This window comes from Tasmannia lanceolata, unplaced genomic scaffold (genome assembly GCF_043159265.1).
Source record: "Tasmannia lanceolata isolate RefF3 unplaced genomic scaffold, GAP_Taslan_0.1 ptg000004l, whole genome shotgun sequence".
NCBI lineage: Eukaryota > Viridiplantae > Streptophyta > Magnoliopsida > Canellales > Winteraceae > Tasmannia > Tasmannia lanceolata.
In genome coordinates, this window is record NW_027518681.1 from 10,093,746 (window position 1) to 10,115,060 (window position 21,315).

General features: G+C 38.6%; 2 protein-coding genes across 3 annotated transcripts in view; one reads left to right on the forward strand and one right to left on the reverse strand.

Moving 5' to 3' along the window:
• LOC143876285 (putative ubiquitin-like-specific protease 2B) overlaps positions 1–10,390 on the reverse strand; it is a 39,460-nt gene extending 29,070 nt beyond the window's left edge. The window contains exons 1-5 of one of the 2 annotated variants that reach the window (XM_077378023.1): positions 10,241–10,388; positions 9,982–10,138; positions 5,465–5,934; positions 5,280–5,370; positions 5,143–5,192 (exon numbers count right to left, since the gene is read on the reverse strand). In XM_077378023.1, the coding sequence (XP_077234138.1) occupies positions 5,143–5,192; positions 5,280–5,370; positions 5,465–5,934; positions 9,982–10,138 (768 nt within the window). In that variant the 5' untranslated portion in view covers positions 10,241–10,388. Of the gene's footprint in view, positions 1–5,142; positions 5,193–5,279; positions 5,371–5,464; positions 5,935–9,981 lie in introns of both variants that reach the window. The other variant, XM_077378022.1, reaches the window with a different exon arrangement.
• Positions 10,391–14,633: 4,243 nt separating this feature from the next.
• Positions 14,634–20,703, forward strand: LOC143875831 (very-long-chain (3R)-3-hydroxyacyl-CoA dehydratase PASTICCINO 2A-like). Its single transcript, XM_077377420.1, has 9 exons — positions 14,634–14,912; positions 15,014–15,125; positions 15,231–15,249; positions 15,900–15,988; positions 16,076–16,129; positions 18,680–18,750; positions 18,833–18,914; positions 20,214–20,310; positions 20,427–20,703. The coding sequence occupies exons 1-9, from the start codon at positions 14,842–14,844 to the stop codon at positions 20,495–20,497; spliced, it is 666 nt and encodes a 221-aa protein (XP_077233535.1). The 5' UTR covers positions 14,634–14,841; the 3' UTR covers positions 20,498–20,703.
• The last annotated feature ends 612 nt before the right edge of the window (positions 20,704–21,315 follow it).

The window sequence follows — 21,315 nt, forward strand, 5'->3', positions numbered from 1 at the left end:
CTATAGGCACCATCTGGACCTAGAACTGACGGATAAGAAGAAATAGAAAGGCTGCAGAGGGGTTCTGTCACACACAATGGTTACTTCATCTTGACGTTGTGATCAATGTTACCTAGAACGTGGTTTGTTCAGGTATGCGGTACGGTAATGGGTACAGGGTACAGTGGTTAACCCAATATACGGCACAATGGGGTGCCATACATATTTATTCAAAAAGTTCCAAATCCAAACCAAAAATATATAAAATATGGAGATATCAAAATATCACTAAATAAAGTATGAGCATATATTGCATACTCAATCCTAAAAGAAAGCAAATAGAAAATAACTATCCAATTCTGAAATAAAAACATAAGAAAAAAGATCAAACTAATAAGCTAGTGTGCAACTGTCTTTCCTTCGTCCACCGAAGTGTTCCCTCTTGAAAAGCTTGATATGCGAGTTCGTTGTAGTCCGGGACGACAGGGTCGCCATTTTAGCAATCTGGATCGCGAACGTAACACTTGGGATTGTGCAGCGACCCTGGTAACATTGGCTGTGATCAAGTTTCCGCCAAAAGTATAGATCATGTCATTTATTAGGAGCTTACATAAGTTCTATTAGATTTTTGGGAAGAGTCCTAATTAAGGTTGTGTGCGGCAACCATACCTAAAATGGATTCCTTAGATTTTAAAGGGGCGGTGAATGAGAAAAGACGAAATAAGTGAAATAAGTGGTTCGGCAATCCCGGCCCACAAGGTCCGCTTCCTAATATCTTGCTTTTTTAACATGTGAAGAATGAGATTTTTCGAAGCAACGCGGAGTCGCTTCCGAAGATTCTCAATATCTGCTTCTACCCATTAAGTCCAAACCGAATGAGAATGCTTGCCGAACACGCCCTAAGTTTCTTTTGTGAAGTTTTCAATTTTCAGAAGCTTTACTCCAATTCTAATTCCATCAACAACTTCCTAAGGAATTGAAGGCTAAGTTAAAGTATGAATCAAGTTAGATGAGAAGCTTATATATATGAACCTATGAGAATGGAATTTTTGGACGGATGTTAAATATTTATAAAATCTATATTTATTACTTATACTATCGCGACAGCTTGCTTGCTAAGATCCGAACTACTGCTGGTAAGTGAACGAACCTGTGACTTCTTGCGGCAAGCGTTCTAGAGGTCTTTGGTTCAGTGAAAGCCTTCTTTCGAAAACAAGTCGTAGTGATGAAAGGAAGGCAGACGTGCAAGTCAGATCAGTCCTCCCTATCTAAGCTAAAATCTCTAATATCCCATACTGGGGCTCTTTCATTCACTAAGAAATTTCAAATTCACGAGCTTGCGATGTTAGTGTTAGGGTTGGGGTTGGGTTGGCATTTCACTCTTTGCTGTGAGGTTGTCACGGTCACGGATTGGCCGGTCATATGGATAGGGAAATAAAGGAGCTTTTTCTTTGAGGAGGTTTCACATCACATTAGCCATCCCATTACTTCTGGGAAACCTACAAAGGTGCGTGCACCTTAAAAAAAAAATTGAAGTTCTTTTGTTCAACAAACAGGTTCTCCTGTTCCGTTCTATTTTCTTCTTTTTATTCCTTCAGTGTATCTAGTGCAGATCTTGTTTCTTGCACTATATCTATATGCCTACATTGTAACCCTCACGCTTTTGATTTTATTCAAGTGGGCTCTATTATGGCCATTAGTTTTGTTTCAAAACGTTGAAGTATCTTGCTCGACAAAGAGGTATTCTCGCGTTTCATTATATTTTCTTCTTTCTATTCCTCTGATGTATCTAGTGCAAATCTTGTTTCTTGCACTATACGCCAACATTATAATTGACACGCTTTTATTTGTATTTGATTGGGCTCTATTATGGCCCTCATATTATTTCCCCAGTTGTATTTTTGTTTTTTTACTATATCTATTAATCTGTTCAAAATGGCCAAATTTTTCTACGATCACTTGGATCCCCAACTATTTTTTTATTTTCAAATGGCAATGGTTTTCCTAACGGAAGCGGATATGATATCCCCACAAATAATACAAGCGGAAAAAGTAATATAGTGATATCACATGTTTGATGATCCAACCAATCAGCTAGGTCCCTCTATGAATGAGCCAATGTCCCCTATATTAGACAATCCTAACGTACAATGAGCCATGGGAAATGTCACCCAAAGGTTTCTTCAAGTCTTCGAGAGGCCCAACGAAGGGCGACCCCCTCTCTCCTTTTTTATTTGTGATAGTAGCAAACCCTGAGCGATAGACAAGGGATGCAGCATGGGATTAATCGAATGTCTCAAAGTGGGAAAGCAACAATTACATGTCTCCCATCTTCAATTTGCAGATTACACCTTGGTTTTCAGCACTCCTGAAGTAGAAAAAGTCCTTAATTTGAAGGATACTCTTAGATGTTACGAGTTGATTGCATAGCAGAGATCAAATTTCCACAAGTCCAAATTATGTAGGCTTCCTTTGGCGAACGAGGCAGTAGGAGGGCTGGCAGGTATCCAGGGCTGTGAGGTGAATAAATTCCCATCGACATAACTAGGGCTTCCGCTATGCATGGGAAGACCAAAGAGGAAGGAACGGGAGCTAATTGTTGAGAGGGTGGAAAAGAGACTGGACACTTGGAAGAGAAACATGATTTCTCGAGGAGGGAGAGTCACCCTCAGAAAGGCAGTTCTAGCCAACATCCCCATCTATCAGCTATCAGTATTCAGATGCCTAGCAAGCATTATTAAGAGGATATAGCAGATAAAGAGGAGGATTTAATGGGGTGGCTCAAACATAAAGCGGAAATTCCATCTAGTTAATTGGGAGGAAGTGTGCAAACCCACAAGGGTGAGTGGGGCCTAGGCATTAGAAAACTGAAAAGAGTTAATAATGCGTTGTTAGCGAAGTGGTTGTGGAGGAAAGAAACAGCTTGTGGAGCAGGGTAATTTCTAGTAAATACTGGTAAATATTAGGGAATCGATAGGTCAATGGATATCAGACGACGACAAGTATCGGCACATAGGAGCAACAGTTATAAGGAATTTTTTTGAAAGGGAAATGGAAAAGGTAGCAAAAGATTACTCGACTTATTGGATTCATGTTACGTCAAGAAGACGGGTAGGGACAAAAAAAATGGAAATGGAAAAGGTAGCAAAATATTACTCAACTTATTGGATTCGTGTTACATCAAGAAGACGGGTAGGGACAAAAGGGTTTGGACTTGGTGCACCTCCGGGACCTTCTCAGTTAAGTCATTCTAGCATCACCTGACCCCTGATCCCAGACTTTCGCCGCTTGCCAAAGTATGGGCAATTCTGGCTTTGCACAGAGTTTGCAAGTTTGGATGGACTGCCTTCTTAGACAAGATACAGAATTTGGATCACTTCTGCAATCGACAAATGTTGATTGTTGACCATTGTGCTTTATGTGTGGAGTCAGGAGAAACAGTGCGTCATATGTTTTTAAATAGCAAGATGTCAAAAGAAATATGGAGTAAGATTTGGCATCATATGGGTGTTTCCACCTAGGCTGATCGACCTATTGGAGGGTTCGTCTCATGTACCTTGGCGAGCTAAAGGTAAAACGTTATGGAATATGATGTTACTGGCCACATTGTGTACTACAGAAAGAAAGAAACGTTCGAGTCTTCAATGGCCTGGTTTAGTCTCCACTTTTCATCTACACGAAGGTCATAGCATTGACCATTGCATGGATGAAATGCCTACCAAAATTCAGTTTTGTTTCAGCCCATGATTTGTGGCGGGGCAGCAGAGAGGTATGTAATAGCACAGAGCATGTAATGATCCCTTCCCCTGGGTGGGAGCCACCAGAAGCAGGAAAATTAGAGTTTAATTTGGATGGTTCTAACATTAGGAATCTAGGACCAGCAGGAATAGGAGATGATCGGGGAGGGACAAAATGGGCCTTCTCAAGCCCAATTATAGTTGCAAATTCCAATGAAGCAGAGGTGAGAGCAATCCATCAAGGTTTGAAGCTAATGGAGGCAGACATCGTAGATAGTCTAATTGCAGAGGGAGACTCCCTAAATGTGATTAGGTGATTGACGGGTAGTCTCCCTTATCCTTGGAGATTCGAGCACTGGTTCAACGAAATCCGAGATCAAGTGGAAGGCGCTCCCATCAATTTATAAGCAAGTGAAAAGATCAAAAAATCAGGAGGCTGACGCTTTGATAGGGCCAGGGTCAACAAGGCCAACCCATTGATTTCTGGAGATTTTCCTGTTGAACAAATTGTACCCTTTCCATTTTTAAACCATCCATTGGCAGCTCACAAACTGAAGGGTTCTAAAGGGAGAGACTGGTCAAATGCCACACAAGACCGGTTGTATAGAACTAAAAAGAAACTCCACTTCATTTCTTCAATAACATAAGGGTCAACTGTAACTCTGTAAGTTCCCATTCTCATCAAAAATAACTTAGATAACATATATATGATATGTCGACACAATCAAGGTTTTAAATTTCGGATTCAGTTTGGAAATGGAAATGTTCCGGTTTCAATTGGAAATCTCGGAAATCCAGTAAAATGATGGAAACATGTAGAAACATATGCAAATGATAGAATTTTAAGATAGAACTTCGAGAAATACTAGAAAAAGCACAAATACACACTTAGAAACCATCAAATAGTCAAGATAGGCAAGATAGCCATCCATAAAGTCAAGAGAGATACGAAGGTATGCAGAGAGAAGTCAGAAGAGAGATGCAGAGTTATGAAGAAGATATCCAAGACATACATTTCAAATAGGGAGAAAGAGAATCAAATTTTTATAGACAATGAAACCTTGCTCTGACACCATGTAAAAAATCAATGAAGTGGAAGTGTAGAGGCAAGTTCCCAATGGTGTGTGCTTTCTCAAAAGAAAAACATAGCAGTTACATGAACTTTATATTGATGGGTTGTATAATTACATGAATATCCTGATTGACCAGATGAATTTTCTAACATAAACTATCAGGACAATTATGATTACAATATAAGTTACAAGACAATGAACCTATGACAAGTTGTAACCCTAACAAATGTGGCTAACAAATTCCAGAAAGATATAAAAACAAAGTAAACAAACACAATACAATGAATCTATACATCTGATTGATATTAGTATATCACTCCCATGGATTTCATCACCAGAGCAAAATTGCTTACCATTCCCACATAACCAGTACAATAATCTGAAGTTGGGCGTTCTATGGCACCTGAAATTACATGGCGTCTATGGTAAGAAAGATGGCGTGTAAAAAAAATATCATAAACTCAAGAGGGATATGAAGCATGAAAGAAACCTTCAGTTTCTGCACAATCAGAAGAAGAAATAGAGGGTGAGCCTGCTTTCAAGCTTTCATCGTCATCTGAAACCACATCAACATGCTTTCTCTGCAGCAGTTCAGAACAGAGTAAATATTGAAGATTATGAAGCCTACACACTATTGCATATTGTTATTCAGTCAAAATGAGGAACGTAAAATACATCGGATGGAAGCTCCAGAAGGGTTGAATTCAGTTGTGTGCTGCCCACACAAGGGACTCCGGGACTTAAACATTCAATTGCAAGGGAATCCACTCTTAAGCACCCAGGGATGAGATTTCCCGTTTCAAAATTATCTTGACTGATGTGACTAACGTCATCACTAGTCATTGAATTGGATACCAAAATATCACCAAATTGAGGCGTTTCTTCTTCAACAGAAAAATCCTTTTCTGATGAGCCTATAGCATAGGAGGCGCAATTATTACATTTACCATCATCGCTGCTCTCAACAAAATCCACGCACACTACATTATTGATCCCTGATTGTTGACCAAATTGAGGCGTTTCTTCTTCAACAGAAAATTCCTTTTCTGATGAGCCTATACCATAGGAGACACAATTATTACTTTTACCATCATCGCTGCTTGCATCATTGATCCCTGATTGTTGAACATTGTGTCCCCGTCTAACTATCAAAGGAAAATTTGTGTAAACAAAATCAGAACATAATATCCAAATATCTGCTAATTGGACAAGACCAAAAATAAATAAAAGGAAAAAACAAAAAAAAACAAAATTTATTAGATATAAACTGTTCAAAGTTCAGTTGCAGAGCTCAGAAAGATCTCATCTCAGATTTTCACATCACAAACAGCTTATCATAGACAAATGAAAGTGTGTTCAGAACCATGTGCGCCTTCTCAACTGCATCAATCTTATGACAAACAGTCTTTTGTTTCTCGCCGTAAACTTACCTAATTGTAGTGTCACCATTCAAATGTTTATTGGCATCTTCACTTAAGCTTCTGTCTATGTTTTATGAATTAAGTAAATTTATCTGATGTTACTCACCATTTAAATGTTTATTGGCATGTTCATAATGGTAAACAATTTATAGTAAGTGAGAATTCTTTTGGTTGCCATGGGATGAAGTGAAATATCCTACAAAATGCTGGTCACAATACACTAAATATTGTACAGTGGTCGAGTGGCAAGAAAATGCCTGGTTTTTTTATGTTACTGCCAAAGGCAAATGCTTCATCAGATCTCCAATGTCAATTCTTATGGTGTGTTGAGAATAAAAGGCAAAGAAACTTAGAATGAGTACGAATCCTTGGGTAGCAAGGGAAGCATTGAATTACCAATGTTCAGGAAACATAATAGTTCCTAGTTTGAGAGAGTGTAACATGTAATGCCTTTGTGTTGTTCATGTGCCCTGTATAGCTACATCAAGATGTTTGGGTGGCTTGACTAGTGACTCAATAGTGTTTGAGTGGCTTGAATGATCCTCTTGCTATCTCATTTGTGTGGATATTTGCTGCGGTACTAGATCAGCCTTGTGTATGTGTGTGATGCCCAATATTTTGTGATCTCTTGCATCCATATTAGACTAGATCACTTGCTTCTCTATTAGTTAAGATCCTTTTTTGTGATTTGAAGGGTGGCTATACTCCTTGTGTGACCTAAGTGCTGCCTCATTTATTTTAAAAAGTTGTTTTCTTCTATTATAATATGAGTGGAAGTAAGCCTAGGCTACCCAAAATTATGGAGATGTTAGGGGATGGCCTCATTATTTAGATAAGTTGTAGTGTTTTATTATATGAGTGGGATTAAGCCTAGGCTACCTAACATTATGGATATATCAGGGATACTACTCACATGTGTGAAGTTGAATAAGCTCAATTATCTTCTCTGGGCTAAGTTAATATAGGTAGCACTGAGTGATAGAAATAATTTAAAATTTTTGACTGAAGAAAGTTACAACGAACCAAAACAGTAGATACGAGATTGGGTATGAGGACTTATCAAATCATGACTTGATTATTGTAGCATTGCACCGCAAGTCATTACGCATGTGATGTTTTTACACAAGGCCAAAGACGTCTAAAGACTTTGTACCCATGTGATGTCTTTAGACAAGGCCAAAGACATCAAAGCTTTTATCAAGGAGGCATTCATCACGAAAATATCTCGTGGTTAAATGTTGTTTGTGAATATTTTCATGTTGCAGCAAAGGAATAAGAGTCTTAGTGAGTAGTACTTTGAGAGTGATAAAGGAAGAGCTGATACACCCAAAATAAACCTCTAAACCTCTGAAAACTCGTATCCAATATTCCATTAGCTTTTAAATTTGTCTATATAACTTCTTACAAATAAACTACCCTTTAAGTAAGCTCTTCCCAAATTAAGACCCCAAAAAACCCTAAGAATTCTTACAAAAATTATAAATCTATTCAATCTCGTACAGAATCGAATACCGTTCACCATATCCAGAAAATAATAAAATTGAGAATTCGGGTTTTCAAATTAAGGTCTTCAAATTTTCTCTATCAAACAGCTTCATAAATTATATATATATATATATATATATATATATATATATATATATATAGAGAGAGAGAGAGAGAGAGAGAGAGAGAGAGAGAGAGAGGAAAGTGTTGGTGAGCTTAAGCGCCCAATCACATTGGGGCCTACTTTGTTAGGATGATCCAAAGCATTCATTTGAAAGGCCCTTACATAGATGGGGCGTGTACCAAAAATCAGCTCCATAGGATCATCCTAACCCATCCATTTGTGGAGGTCAAAATGGACAGACATTATTTGTCCACAAATCTGCCCATTTTTGTCCTCCACAAATGGAGGGGTTAGGATGATCCTATGGAGCTGATTTTTGGTACACACCCTATCTATGATAAGGCCTTGCAAATGAATGGTTTGGATCACCACAGAAAATGTGGGACCCATGTGATTGGGGCGCTTAAGCTCACCATAAGTTTGGTGAGCTTAAGCTCACCAACACTTTCCTCATATATATATATATATATATAAACCTTCACAAATTAGTCCATTTTTTGCCTCCACAGTTCGAATGGTTAGGATGATCCTATGGATCTGATTTTTTGTAGACACCCTATCTATGTGAGGGCCTTTAAAATGGATGGCTTGGATCACCCAAACAATGTGTGCCCCCACTGTATTTTAAGCTAGTGTGTAGGGAACTTAGAAGCACGAAGCGGGTGCGGGGGCGGGAGCGGGGGTGGGGAAGCGTGGGGTCTAGAAGAGTTTAAGTTTGGGAGCGCCATGGGAGCGTGTATGTAATATTTTCTTCATATATCTTTCAAAATTCAAGTACATCAAAAAAATAATAGTTTCTAATCATTTTCATATGTATCTTTCAAAATTTAAGTAAATCTAAAGCTAATTTCTAACCATCTTCATTTGTGTGCACTCGTTCCTCGTGCCTTCTGAAGACGCACACGCCTTTGTGCTTGCTCCAATGAAGTACTTTGAAGAGTTTGAGGAGTTTGATGTAAGGAAGTTGGTGATGGTGGGAGTTATAGAGTAATAGAAGCAGGCTGGGAGCGTTATTCGAGCGGTTCCCGTCTCTCTGGGGTCGCGCTCCCTGGAAGTTCCTTCCTAAGGAGCGCCGAATCGAAGTTCCGAGGTGGGAGCGGCACCCCGAGAGAAGGTTCCTGTGTGTAGGAATCGTTTTCTCAATATACTACACATATGTGTAGAGAGTTCTCTACACACTAGCTTAAAATACAGTTGGGGCCCACATTGTTTGGGTGATCCAAGCCATCCATTTTAAAGGCCCTCACATAGATAGGGTGTCTACAAAAAATCAGATCCATAGGATCATCCCAACCCTACAATTTGTGGAGGTAAAATGGATGTCTTTAAACCTTCACAAATTAGTCCATTTTTTGCCCCTTCACAAATTAGTCCATTTTTTGCCTCCACAATTCGAATGGTTCGGATGATCCTATGGATCTGATTTTTTTGTAGACACCCTATCTATGTGAGGGCCTTTAAAATGGATGGCTTGGATCACCCAAACAATGTGGGCCCCCACTGTATTTTAAGCTAGTGTGTAGAGAACTCTCTACACATATGTGGAGGAACGTTTTCTCAATATACTACACATATGTGTAGAGAGTTCTCTACACACTAGCTTAAAATACAGTGGGGGCCCACATTGTTTGGGTGATCCAAGCCATCCATTTTAAAGGCCCTCACATAGATAGGGTGTCTACAAAAAATCAGATCCATAGGATCATCCCAACCCTACGATTTGTGGAGGTAAAATGGATGTCTTTAAACCTTCACAAATTAGTCCATTTTTTGCCTCCACAGTTCGAATGGTTAGATGATCCTATGGATCTGATTTTTTATGGACACCCTATCTATGTGAGGGCCTTAAAAATGAATGGTTTGGATCACCCAAATAATGTGGCCCCCACTGTATTTTAAGCTAGTGTGTAGATAACTCATCTACACATATGTGTAGGAACCGTTTTCTCATATATATTATGCTGACTTACAGAATTGCAGAAAATTAGGGTTTTCAAATTCAGACTTACAGACTTGCAGAAATTAGGGTTTTCAAATTTTCTCAAAGTTCACTTCTAAGAAGTTTTCAAATTTTCTCTATCAAACAGCTTCATAAATTTAAAAAAACATATATTCTGACTTACAGAATTGCAGAAAATTAGGGTTTTCAAATTCAGACTTACAGACTTGCAGAAAAGCATCCTTTGTAAGGTCAGAATTCTTGGTGCTAGGGTTTGTAGACGTGAATTTTTTCACGATTTCGCTGGACACCGATTCTACCATATCTTCATCACCTCCGAATTCGAACACGGATATATCCTTCTGGGAAGAACCCCTCATCTTGGGAACGAAAAAACGAAGATCTATCACGTCAGTTCACGAAAATTAGGGTTTAGATTCTTGGAATAATAAAGAGGTCTTATAAGGGGGGCGAATTATCACATGAGGGGGCGGAATTTTCGACTTCCGGCTTCAGAATCACGGAAAAAAGTTGGAGGGAGAGGGAAGGAAAGAGGAATTGCAGGGCCTCTCCATCGGGGAAGCTTCCACAGGTTGAAAAAAAATGTCAAATTACGAAAGAGCTCTCGCCTTTTAATTAAATGAAATAGGCATCCCTAAGCTTATTATATCGGCATTCCAAAGTTTCGGTAACGTCACTCCTCTATTTACATTTCTCTAACGGCTGCCAGCCGTTACAAATAACTTACAATTCTCAAAAAGGGTGTTATTATCAAAATAAGCGGTGTAATAAATTTTATTAGTGCTGGCTATGAGTCAATTCGTGCCCCCATCTACGCATTGGGTTTGGGTTTCAATGGAGTAGGGATATCAACAAATCCACTTATCCCTTAGTCATGATCCATTCAAATCTCTTATCAGTCGGATGGGACTCGGAGTGCTCTCCACATCCTACTTCTTGTGACAAATCTTGTGTCTTTGTCACGGTCCGTTTCAAATTGGACTGTCATCGGAGTGTCCTAGTAAGTACTACTCACATTTTACAGAGTTAAAATTCAGAAGACAAGCAGGACCGTGACCCACAACGGCAACGGCAACGGCAACAACGTGGTGAGCTAGAGACTTGGTGTCAATGGTTAGAGAAGGAAGAGAAGAGGGTGACTCCATACTTGAGAGGCGAATGAAAGTTTACTAGAAGAAAGAGCAATTCAAGAAATTGCATATGGCTTATTTTTACTAAAATACCCTTGAAATAACTTTTAAAGTTAGAAAAACTTAGAGAGTATTTTCGTACAATAGTATAGTAAACTCGGATTTAGGACTATCCCACTAGCTTTGTTAGTTGTCTTGATCCGATCGGTAATAATTTCGGGTCTCAAAAATTTGCCCATGTAACATAGTAACGTGTCCATGAAAAGTTCGGATACAGATGGCCCATCAGATCCTTACCGTATCATATTTTAATCAGCTAAGAGTAATATGGCAACCTAGTTGGGAACCCCATAGTACGGAACAAGCAAATAGTCCCTCACATTTATTATCAAGAGCCATATTAGATTCTAATATTCTTAAACAAAACTAATACTTGTATAGTACGACATTGAACAAAAAACAAACACTTCTAGTTCAAAAAACAGAGAAATTATATGGTGCCCGACGGTCAAGTCTATTGTGCATGGTACGATAAAAGTACCACTCTTGATGTTTAATCCAACAGCAGCATCTAAAAAAGTGAGCTGATGTTGGATCAAACATCAAGGGTGGCACCGCCCACAAGGAACTTGACGGTCAGGCATCATATAAAAACTCCAGACAACAATGTCTATGTAACTACGTAGGGATCCATGTGCAAACGTAGTATCTATTTACATACGCTCTTTTTCTGCACAACAAGATTGTTAATAACTCGTTGGATTTTATTTGAGACCTGGTTCTTAGGTAACCGAGAGATAGGATACCTTGCCAAACGCCTCTCTCGATGCTGCTGCGCCATAGAGTGGGTCACTCAATGTTAGAATATGTGAGATCTCATCGGTGGATTGTGTAGAGATCTCACCGTTGGATCATCTTATTAGATTAAGCAAGATGGACTGTTATGTGGTGGATTAGACAAGTGGATAGAAGAGGCAACCCTTAGATATTGGTATCCCAGATCATATTAGAATTATCTGTTTTCCATAATTATCTTATTCTTTGCTTTGTTTATCATTTGAGTGTTCTATATAAACACTCCTCCTTATGCTTATTGTAAATTATTATAGATTAGTGAAAAGCAGGGGCAATGCTAGAAATTTTGCACAAGGGGGGCAAAAATTATAGTAATTTTTTTTCTATCTGAAATTTTGCACAAGGAGGCAAAAATTATAGTAAATTTTGCACAAGGAATTGATATAAAAATGGTAAAATTAAAATTTTAAACTTATTTTCTATCTTAGGGATGATTGGAAATGGGGGCATTTTTTTTAAAAAAGGAGGTAAGTGTAAAAAAATATTAAAAAATAAAGGTATATATATTTTTTTTCCAAAAAATTAAGCGGGGCAACTGTCCCCCTTTCCTTTCCACTCGACGCGAAGTGATGGTAGTGGGGAATCAAGCTCAAGCTGGGTTGGAGAACAACCAGAGCCCCTATTACTCACTACATTAAACAATTTCCATTAATGAAAGATAAAACAAACAAAATATAAAACCAAACCAGGATTAGCCATCCATGAAAAAAAAAAAAGCAGTTCATGACAGGAGGTCATTCAAGAGAAAACATCTCCTGCAATCACATAGGCGCAAAACCAAAGAATTGGATCTCATAAGAGCAACTGGAGATCTCATTGCTACTACGACGAGTAAGACTCTTCCTACCCATCTCCTTCTCGTCTCTTTTTTACTTATCATTTCTATGCATTTACATGCGCACATTTTTTTTTTTTTTTCTAAAAAATATACTGGGTCTCACCATGCTCCAAAAATCATCTCCATTAGGACCCTCTGATCAACACAATATAAAAACCTCAACAGAAGGGTTAGTATTACCCTATGGAGATGATTTGCTAGGCACAATCTATTGCATAGGGGCCCAAAAAATGAATACCAAAAAATGCCCTACACAAATAGGGGTGGCAACGGGGCGGGTCGGGGCCGGATGTTGGGGTCCCCTTCCCCTTCCCCTCTGCGGGGAATTCCCCCCCTCCCCTTCCCCTTCCCCTCTGCGGGGATGGTGGGGAATCCCCCTCCCCTCCCCGCGGGGAATATCTAATCCCCTTCCCCTTCCCCTTCCCCTTCCCCTCCCCGCATCCTTCGGGGACAAAATCCCCGCCCCGCCCCCTCTTTGGAACCCAACCAAACCAGCAAACAGAGCTTCTTTCTTCTACGTCCATTACAGATAATATTGTGATGAATGCTATGATTCTATTCATGTGATCAACAAACAGATAGACAAAATAAGAAATGCATGGATGAGACAACAAACATAAATAACAACAGGACCTCATCTTTCAGCAATTTTCTGCATAAATTATGGAATGATAAATAGGAAATGAGCACCAGGATTACCTTCATTATCAGGCAGCCAATGTGCAAAAAGTAACTATTTCAGTAGTCACAATGAACTTTAAAAGTCCATAAGTGGGCGCTCACACACGCAAAATAATGTTCATTAGTTCATTCTGTATAGCATGTTAACCCCCAGATGAGCATGAGAAATGAGAATGGAGAAGAGAACAAAATCAACAAATGACTTATTTCTTTAACTGCAATTCAGTCTAGTGCTGACATGAAACAAATTTCTAGTAGCTAAATTTTTCTTGTTGAAAATTAAAACCTGCAATCCAACCCTAAAATTCTGTTGGCACTACGATTTTTTGATAATTGCATACACTCAGCGTCTCAGGCTCTCAGCTTGTCTTTATTATTTCAACATCTGTGAAAAGGTTATTATAGTTCCCAAAATGCTCTCAGAAGCTAATTAAAAGGAAAAGACAAGCTAAGTTTATGTTTGGGGGAATCTTGTAGCCGATCCACGGAGCTTCTAGTAGTTTTCCTTAAAAAAAACACTTAAAAATTTACAAAAAATGGCATTGATTAGCGGGGCGTAGCGGGGCGGGGCGGGGCGGGGTGGGGCGGGGCGGGGACAACTCCATCCCCTTCCCCTTCCCCTCCCCGCACCGGGGAATTTTTATATTCCCCTTCCCCTTTCAAATCGGGGAATCCCCTCCCCAAACGGGGCGGGGCGGGGCGGACCCCCGTTTTTTCGGGTGAAATTGCCAGCCCTATACACAAATATTACCCTCATTTAGGCAGGCACAACAATATTTGGAGGGAGATGATTTTTTCGCCCCCCATAGGATAATGCGCCCCCTTCTAACGTGAATTGCGCTTTTTGACATCAATCACGTTACAGGGGGCGAAAAAACCAATCGCCCTACCTGGACAATCATCATGCCAATAAACCAACGTTATGTCGTGGCAATTTTAAATGACAAAAATACCCTTACATAATATTACTCATATTTAGATACACGTGGCAATATGAGACGGGCTGTTTTAAACAACCCTTACACAAACGTGTCTTCGTTTCGTTTGCATAAACGAGCGTAAGAGCATTAAATCATTAGGAATGAGTATGGAGCACCCCTTGCAAAATTGAATCTCATTACACCCAAGTGGGCCCCCACTTATTTACACCATCAAACTCCCCACCATTCCACCTCCTATTCCGCTGTAAATTTATAAACCTGAATTGACGTCAAAAAGCATTAATGTCTGACGCTTTTTGATGGTGTTTGCTTCTTTTTGACGTCAATTCACATGAAAGGGGTGCGAATCATCGTAGATGAGTGCGAATTTATCGTCTCCCAATTTAAAACCAACGATTATGAGTTTTCGACAAACAATCATGAGTCCAAAACCTAATCATTGGCCTCATCGGCCGTTGAGTTTTAAAGGCCGCAACGTTGTTCATCTACCTTTGCCAAATCACATTTGATAACATTTTCCCTCCTTTTCAACTCTATAAATCTTTCTTCTTGTATCCCAATACTTCCACTCTCATGAACTAAAACCCTAGTTCTCCAAATCTCCGATTTCAGATCCAATGGCAGGTTTCTTATCCACACTCAAGAGGCTCTACCTCTCAGTCTACAACTGGACCGTCTGTTACGGCTGGTAATTCAACATCCAAAACTCGAAATCTCGTTTTTGAAATCTTAATTTCTCTTTTGTTTTTTTTTTTCTTGATGAATTTGATTGTTTTTTGATCGATTTAGGTGTCAAGTGTTGTATTTTGCTTTAAAAACTCTGAATGAATCCGATCATGAAAAGGTCTATAATGCCGTAGAAAGGCCGCTCCTACTGGTGCAGACTGCGGCATTCATAGAGGTTTGGAGATAATGGAATTTGTTTTCCTTTTTTGTATGATTTCAGAGTATTCTTTTAAGCGTATTTTTTCTCTGTAAGTTGTAATTTTTCTTTTGTTTTGGACAGATTCTTCACAGCCTTATAGGTATTGAATCTCTTCCCTATTGCCCTGTTTGGATTGCAAGAAAAATATTTCCTACAGGAAAAAAATTTCTTTCCAATATTTAGAGCAAAATGATATTCTCAACTCAACTCAATTAAGTTTTTGTCCCAAACTAGCTGGGGTCGGCTAATGAATCCTTAGAAAATTTTCATGAAGAAGGTGAAAGAATCTACCCGGCTCAAATTGAATAAGTTTAATCCTGACACTAGTTGGGTTCGTCTACATGGATCATTTTCTTCAATTCTCTCCTATCCAAGGTCATGTTCTCTTTTATTTTCTTAGCCATGAAGTCTTTCCTCACTGTTTCTACCCAAGTTGTTTTCAGTCTGCCCCTACCTCTTTTTACTCCATCAACTTGGCACGAGTCACTTTAGAGCAAAATGATATGATAATGGTTAATTTAGAGGGATATTATCATAAATTGAAGGTCCCTCTACGTAAAAATTGAATAAGTTTGATTCAAATTATCTTTTTCCATGTGTAAAAAAAAAGGGAATTTATAAATATTTTCCCTTTCCAAAATTTTCAAAAAATTCCTCCAATCCAAACATGAGCTATGTTCTATTCTTTCTCTGTTTTGGGTCCGAATAGGAGATCTAAAGAACTGATTTTATTATATTAATCTTGAGAAGGTTTGGTAAGATCTCCGGTTTCGGCAACATTACCACAGATTAGTTCGAGGTTGTATGTAACTTGGGGTATTTTGTGGAGTTTCCCTGAGGTAACAATGACAGGTTCTGTGAATATTTCTTGTTATTTTTGTGATCGTAGGGGTTTGTGTTGATTAAACTGACATGTTTGTTTGCAGACTCGGACGCATTTTCTTGTCAGCTCTCTGGTTCTCAGCTGGTCTGTTACAGAGGTGTGGATGTTATATGATTGCAATTTAAATTTGTATGAAAATTGATTTGAATCTCGTGTTTTCTTTGTTCAAAACAACCATTTTTACTGCTGTTTTGATACAACAGAAACTCTGAACCTTTGTTAGTATCTGTGCTTGATGTTTCTCGAGTTCCACATGAATTTGAGTATAGGTGTTACCATACACTTGTTTTTTTTTTAAATTTTGACTAGGCCTTTGTTTAGATATTTTCTTCATTGCATCATATAATTCATTGACCAAATTAGTATTTATTTTTAGAGATAATTACATTTACACCCCCTCTAGTTTCTGACACATCCACTTCAACCCCTATAGTTTAAAAAGTGACAAAGACATCCCCTCTAGTTTCGTTTTGTTTAAGGTTTGCCCCCTCAGCTGAAGGTTCGTCCATAGATTGAAGGGTTAGGATGATCCGATGGAGCTGATTTTTTGGGCACACCCTATCTATGTCAGGACCCATCAAATGAACGCTTTGGATCATCCAAATAATGTGGGCCTCGGGTATGGACCCACATTATTTGGATGATCCAAAGCGTTCATTTGATGGGTCCTGGCATAGATAGGGTGTGCCAAAAAAACCAGCTCCATCGGATCATCCTAACCCTTCAATCTATGGACGAACCTTCAGCTGAGGGGGCAAACCTTAAACAAAACGAAACTAGAGGGGATGCCTTTGTCACTTTTTAAACTATAGGGGTTGAAGTGGATGTGTCAGAAACTAGAGGGGGTGTAAATGTAATTATCCCTTATTTTTAAATTCGACAATGAAATTGTGACCCTTTCTCTGAACTTCGTACCTTTATATACTAAAAAACTTTAGCTTGGTATTTTATTGAGAATAGAAGGGTGCGAGATTTATTTTGAATGGTCTTGAAACAACCCTTCTTGTTCCATGTGCATAGTGCATCTCTTTAGCATGATCTGATGATTTGAACATCACACACATACACACACACAATCACAAAAAAAGAAGAAGCTTTTCCCCTAATCCCACGTGTGTGTGTGCAAAAGAAAAAAGAAGTATTTATGTATAATTTATGTAACTGCCTGCATAGATGGAACAGCAGGGTTTCATTCTTTTCCCCTGATCCCAAAGTATGAAGCTGTTAGAAAAGATTATGAGTAAATAAAAAGGAAATTCCGTGATCATTCAAAAAAAAGTCTAAGATATAATTCAATATTCTTTTTTTTCTTTTGAATGGTGATATAATTCAATCTGTTCCATTGTTTGGTGTATTTGCCTGCTTTTTTTTACCAGTGCCGTTTGGATGCTTAGAGTGAATATTGCTGCTTGATTGGATGTTGGCTTGTTTTCTCTGTTTGGGATTGTGACGAGGCAGCTGCACCAAAATCAATGTCCATACAAGTTGCTATGGACATGAGTTTTGGATGTATCAGATTGTTTTTTAATCCGGATAATTGCATGAATCCACTAGGCACAGAGTAAACATTTGGCCTGCTACTAGCTCTGTAATGTCTGTTGTTCCATTGTTTGGTGCATCTGCTCAGTTTTTTATGATCAGTGCCATTGGGATTTTGGGATGTCATCTGGTTAATTGCATGCATCCACTAAGGCACAAGGTCATCTTCGTACCTGCTACTGTGTTTCCTTTTGGATATATGTTGTTCCATTGTTTGGTGTATTTGCCTGCTTTTTTTAGCAGTGCCATTTGGGTGTTTAGAGTGAATATTGCTCCTTGATTGGATGACCGCTTGTTTTCTCTGTGCGGGATTGTGATTAAATCAATCATACGACTACGTCTGCATCTACATTTGTTTTCTGAGGCTATGGTCCTTGCAATACAACTCTGAAAACAACTCCATAACATTTGTGTTGTTCTCAAAATAAACACTGAAGATATTGAGACCCATGTAACAAGGCCACTTCATGTTTTTTGAAAAATTATCATGTCAGATATACTTACACTAATAGGGAGGAAAACACATGATTTTACTTTGGATGTCATAAGTTTTCTTGTTTTGTGCTTCTTGATTAATTTGGATGTATGATATAGTTAGATATTTTATGTACTTAGGTTTTTATTTTTATAGATTCATACATATTGTAACTTCTGTATAGATGTGTTATGCCATCCCTTACGCCTTGTCATTTGTATAACCTGGCACGTGTCCGCATCCAAGTATGATAAGTACACAAATAAAAGGTATGAAAAAACAAGGCCTGGAATACATTCTAAATCCTGCCTGGGGATTGGGGGTATGTCACCGTATCATGGTTGTTCCATTTAATCTTTAGATATTTTAAATTCTCATTTGTTTTTGTGTGGTTGTGGATGAAAGAGTGCGGGGGGGGGGGGGGGGGGGGGGGGGGGGGGGGGGTTGCGCATTTTGACAACTGAGATATTGCTCTATGTCTGCTTAACAAAGAAACAAGTGTGCTTTTATCTCTCTGCTTGTTAAACCTGTTTTCTAAAATCAAGATTTGGAACAAAGTAACTATCTTGCCATTAAAAAATAAAGTAACAATCTTTTATGGCATGAACATTCTTCCATTACTTCTAATTGCAGATTATTCGGTACTCCTTCTTTGGTATGAAGGAGGCATTTGGGGTTACTCCTTTTTGGCTTTTATGGCTCAGGTATAACTTGTCCCATATGATGTTGGACTGATTTTGCTCCTGTTAATGATTATTTTATTCACATGGAACTGAAACTGTGCAGGTACAGCACATTTTTGCTGTTGTACCCAACTGGCATTGTCAGTGAGGTTGGTCTAATTTACATTGCCTTGCCATACATGAAGGTAATGTGTTCGATTATATGTTAGATGGCTCTTTTTACTTCTGAATACCTTATGACATGCTACATCCTCAGTTGACTTAATGGAATGTTTAAGTCATTTATCTTTATTATTTTAGTATTTCATCTTCAAGAAGGTAGTCCTTTTCAGAGACAACCAATATGCCATGGAAGTGGCAAACACCACTGAGACTCTTTGAAACAAATGATAGACAATCTGAATTGATGGAACTTCATTCAGAGAGTAATTTTTTAAAATATTTGCGTACCTAGTTAAGAAGCAGGGAGGCAGGCTTCTGTAACTTGGCCTTCTCATTTATGTAGAATTTAGGAAGCCTCCCTGCAAATTTTTGAAAGGATATGCTTGGCCTGTCATGACTTATAATATAGCTTCTCTTGCTTTCATCATTTTGCTCTTAAGTGGCTCTATTGTTTTCATGAATTGACTATTAATATGTTATTTTCCTGCTGCAATGCTGCCTGTTTGATGTGCATAACAGCCAAGAGAAAGAGAGAGAAAGAATAGATATTCAAGATTAGAGACAAGAAAGATCAAATCAAGAAAGAGTGGTGATAGGAGTAGAAAAGGGGAGCTGTTTATGAACCCGGGGGTAGCGGTTTATGAACCCAATGGAGAGAAAGGGGTTATGAAACCAACCAGGAAGGGTGAAGGCAAGGGGAGAAAAAGAGGTTAAAAGACATCTGAATACAAATAGCGAGAGTCAAGACAAAGAAGCAATAGCGGGAGCAGAAGGGATGAATGTAAGAAAGAAGATATGGTTGAGAGAGAGAGAGAGAGAGACTTCCTTTCACTTCTTTTTTTTCTAAGATTCTCTTTTTTGATTGAGGAATGGTTATTTATAAGGAGGGGAATTGTTTTAAGTGATGGACCCTATAGCTGGCCAATAGGGGGTTTTAGCCAATAGGAAATAAGATACACGAGAAATGGGTAAAAGGTTATAAGTTATGTTCTTAACATGGATACGTATGGGAAAAGGGACATGGTGGGCTATAGGCTGATGTGAATACCCCCATCCAGGCTAAATACAAATGCCAATAAATCCAATAAAATACTAACTAAAAGGAAAATAGCACATGTCTAATAGTTCCATTATTCAAAATAAAACACATGCCTAATAGTCCAATGGAGGTGACAGAATTACATTACTGTTCTTGTAGCTGATTTCATTTCTTTCAATCAGTCCTCTATGTCCTGCCAACCTGAATAATCAAACAGATGATGGTAGTGTTTGTTCCATCTCTTATTCGGTGCATAGCTTACAGTCCCTTTGGATGATTGCAGAGTTCGGAAAAATACTGCATAAGGATGCCCAACAAATGGAACTTCTCTTTCGATTACTTTTATGCTGCAGTTATTGCCCTTGGAATCTATGTCCCAGGCATGGAGCTTTACTTTGTTATTTTCTATTAAATATGATTTTGGATTTCAGTTGTGTGATTGATTCTGTTGATTGCTAACTTTGTTTTTTGGTTGGATGATGTGGTGTTTTTACAGGGGGTCCACACATGTACCGATATATGCTTGGACAGAGGAAGAAAGCTCTCTCCAAGTCTAAGAAGGAATAAAAAAAATCTCTCTCCAAGTCTAGGAAAGAATAGCTCAAATCGAGTAGGATTTGTATTGCTTTCCTTTGATTGATTCACAATATCTCTGTACCAGTACCTTTTCTGAATGCAGTTAGTGTAAGCAATCTATTCCATTCAAGGAATCAAATTTCAAATGTGAAGGCTAATCCTAGCTAATCAATATTGAACATGATTTATGTTGTAAATTACTAGCAGACAATATTGGAGGTGTATGCAAAGTTTTCAATGATCTGAACCATTCATTACTGAGACCCACTATGGATTTCTTTGTCTCAAAAATTCTCCTCCATTGGATGACCCTAACCATCTAAGTTGAGGTGACTTTCCTACCAAATGCCGAATGTTGGCTTCTGTCCTTTAATTTTTCAACAATCCCATTAGAGGGCAAAAACAGAGGGTTAGGATTGTTATGGAGAGGATTTTTGGAACATATTCTATTCATTGCAGGACCAGACAAATGAATGGTATGGATCCCCACAAACCCCTCACTATTGATTGAGATCCATGTATCAAGTTCATTTGGCAGTGAATTGCTAGGCAATTTTCTTGCGGAGAGCCATTTCGTGGCTTGCTTTTGCAGGAGAGAACAGCCACAGAGGCTCACTTTCTAGCAGATTTTGTCTTATTCATGTACTTCATCCGAGGTGGCTGTTCTCTCCTGCAAAAGCAAGCCGCGAAATAGCTTTCCGCGAAATTGCGTAGCAAATCACCATAAGTATATATTGATTAGTCATCAAGAATCATGATTTAGCCGAAAAGTAACTCTTTTAAAAAATATGTCTAATGTCCCTAAATGC

Excerpts from the sequence above, each read along its gene's own strand:
- LOC143875831 (XM_077377420.1), top strand. The coding sequence starts at position 14,842 with ATGGCAGGTTTCTTATCCACACTCAAGAGGCTCTACCTCTCAGTCTAC. Across the intron at positions 15,989-16,075 it reads TTTTGTGGAGTTTCCCTGAG|ACTCGGACGCATTTTCTTGT; the intron begins GTAACAATGACA and ends GTTTGTTTGCAG. Across the intron at positions 16,130-18,679 it reads TCAGCTGGTCTGTTACAGAG|ATTATTCGGTACTCCTTCTT; the intron begins GTGTGGATGTTA and ends TTCTAATTGCAG.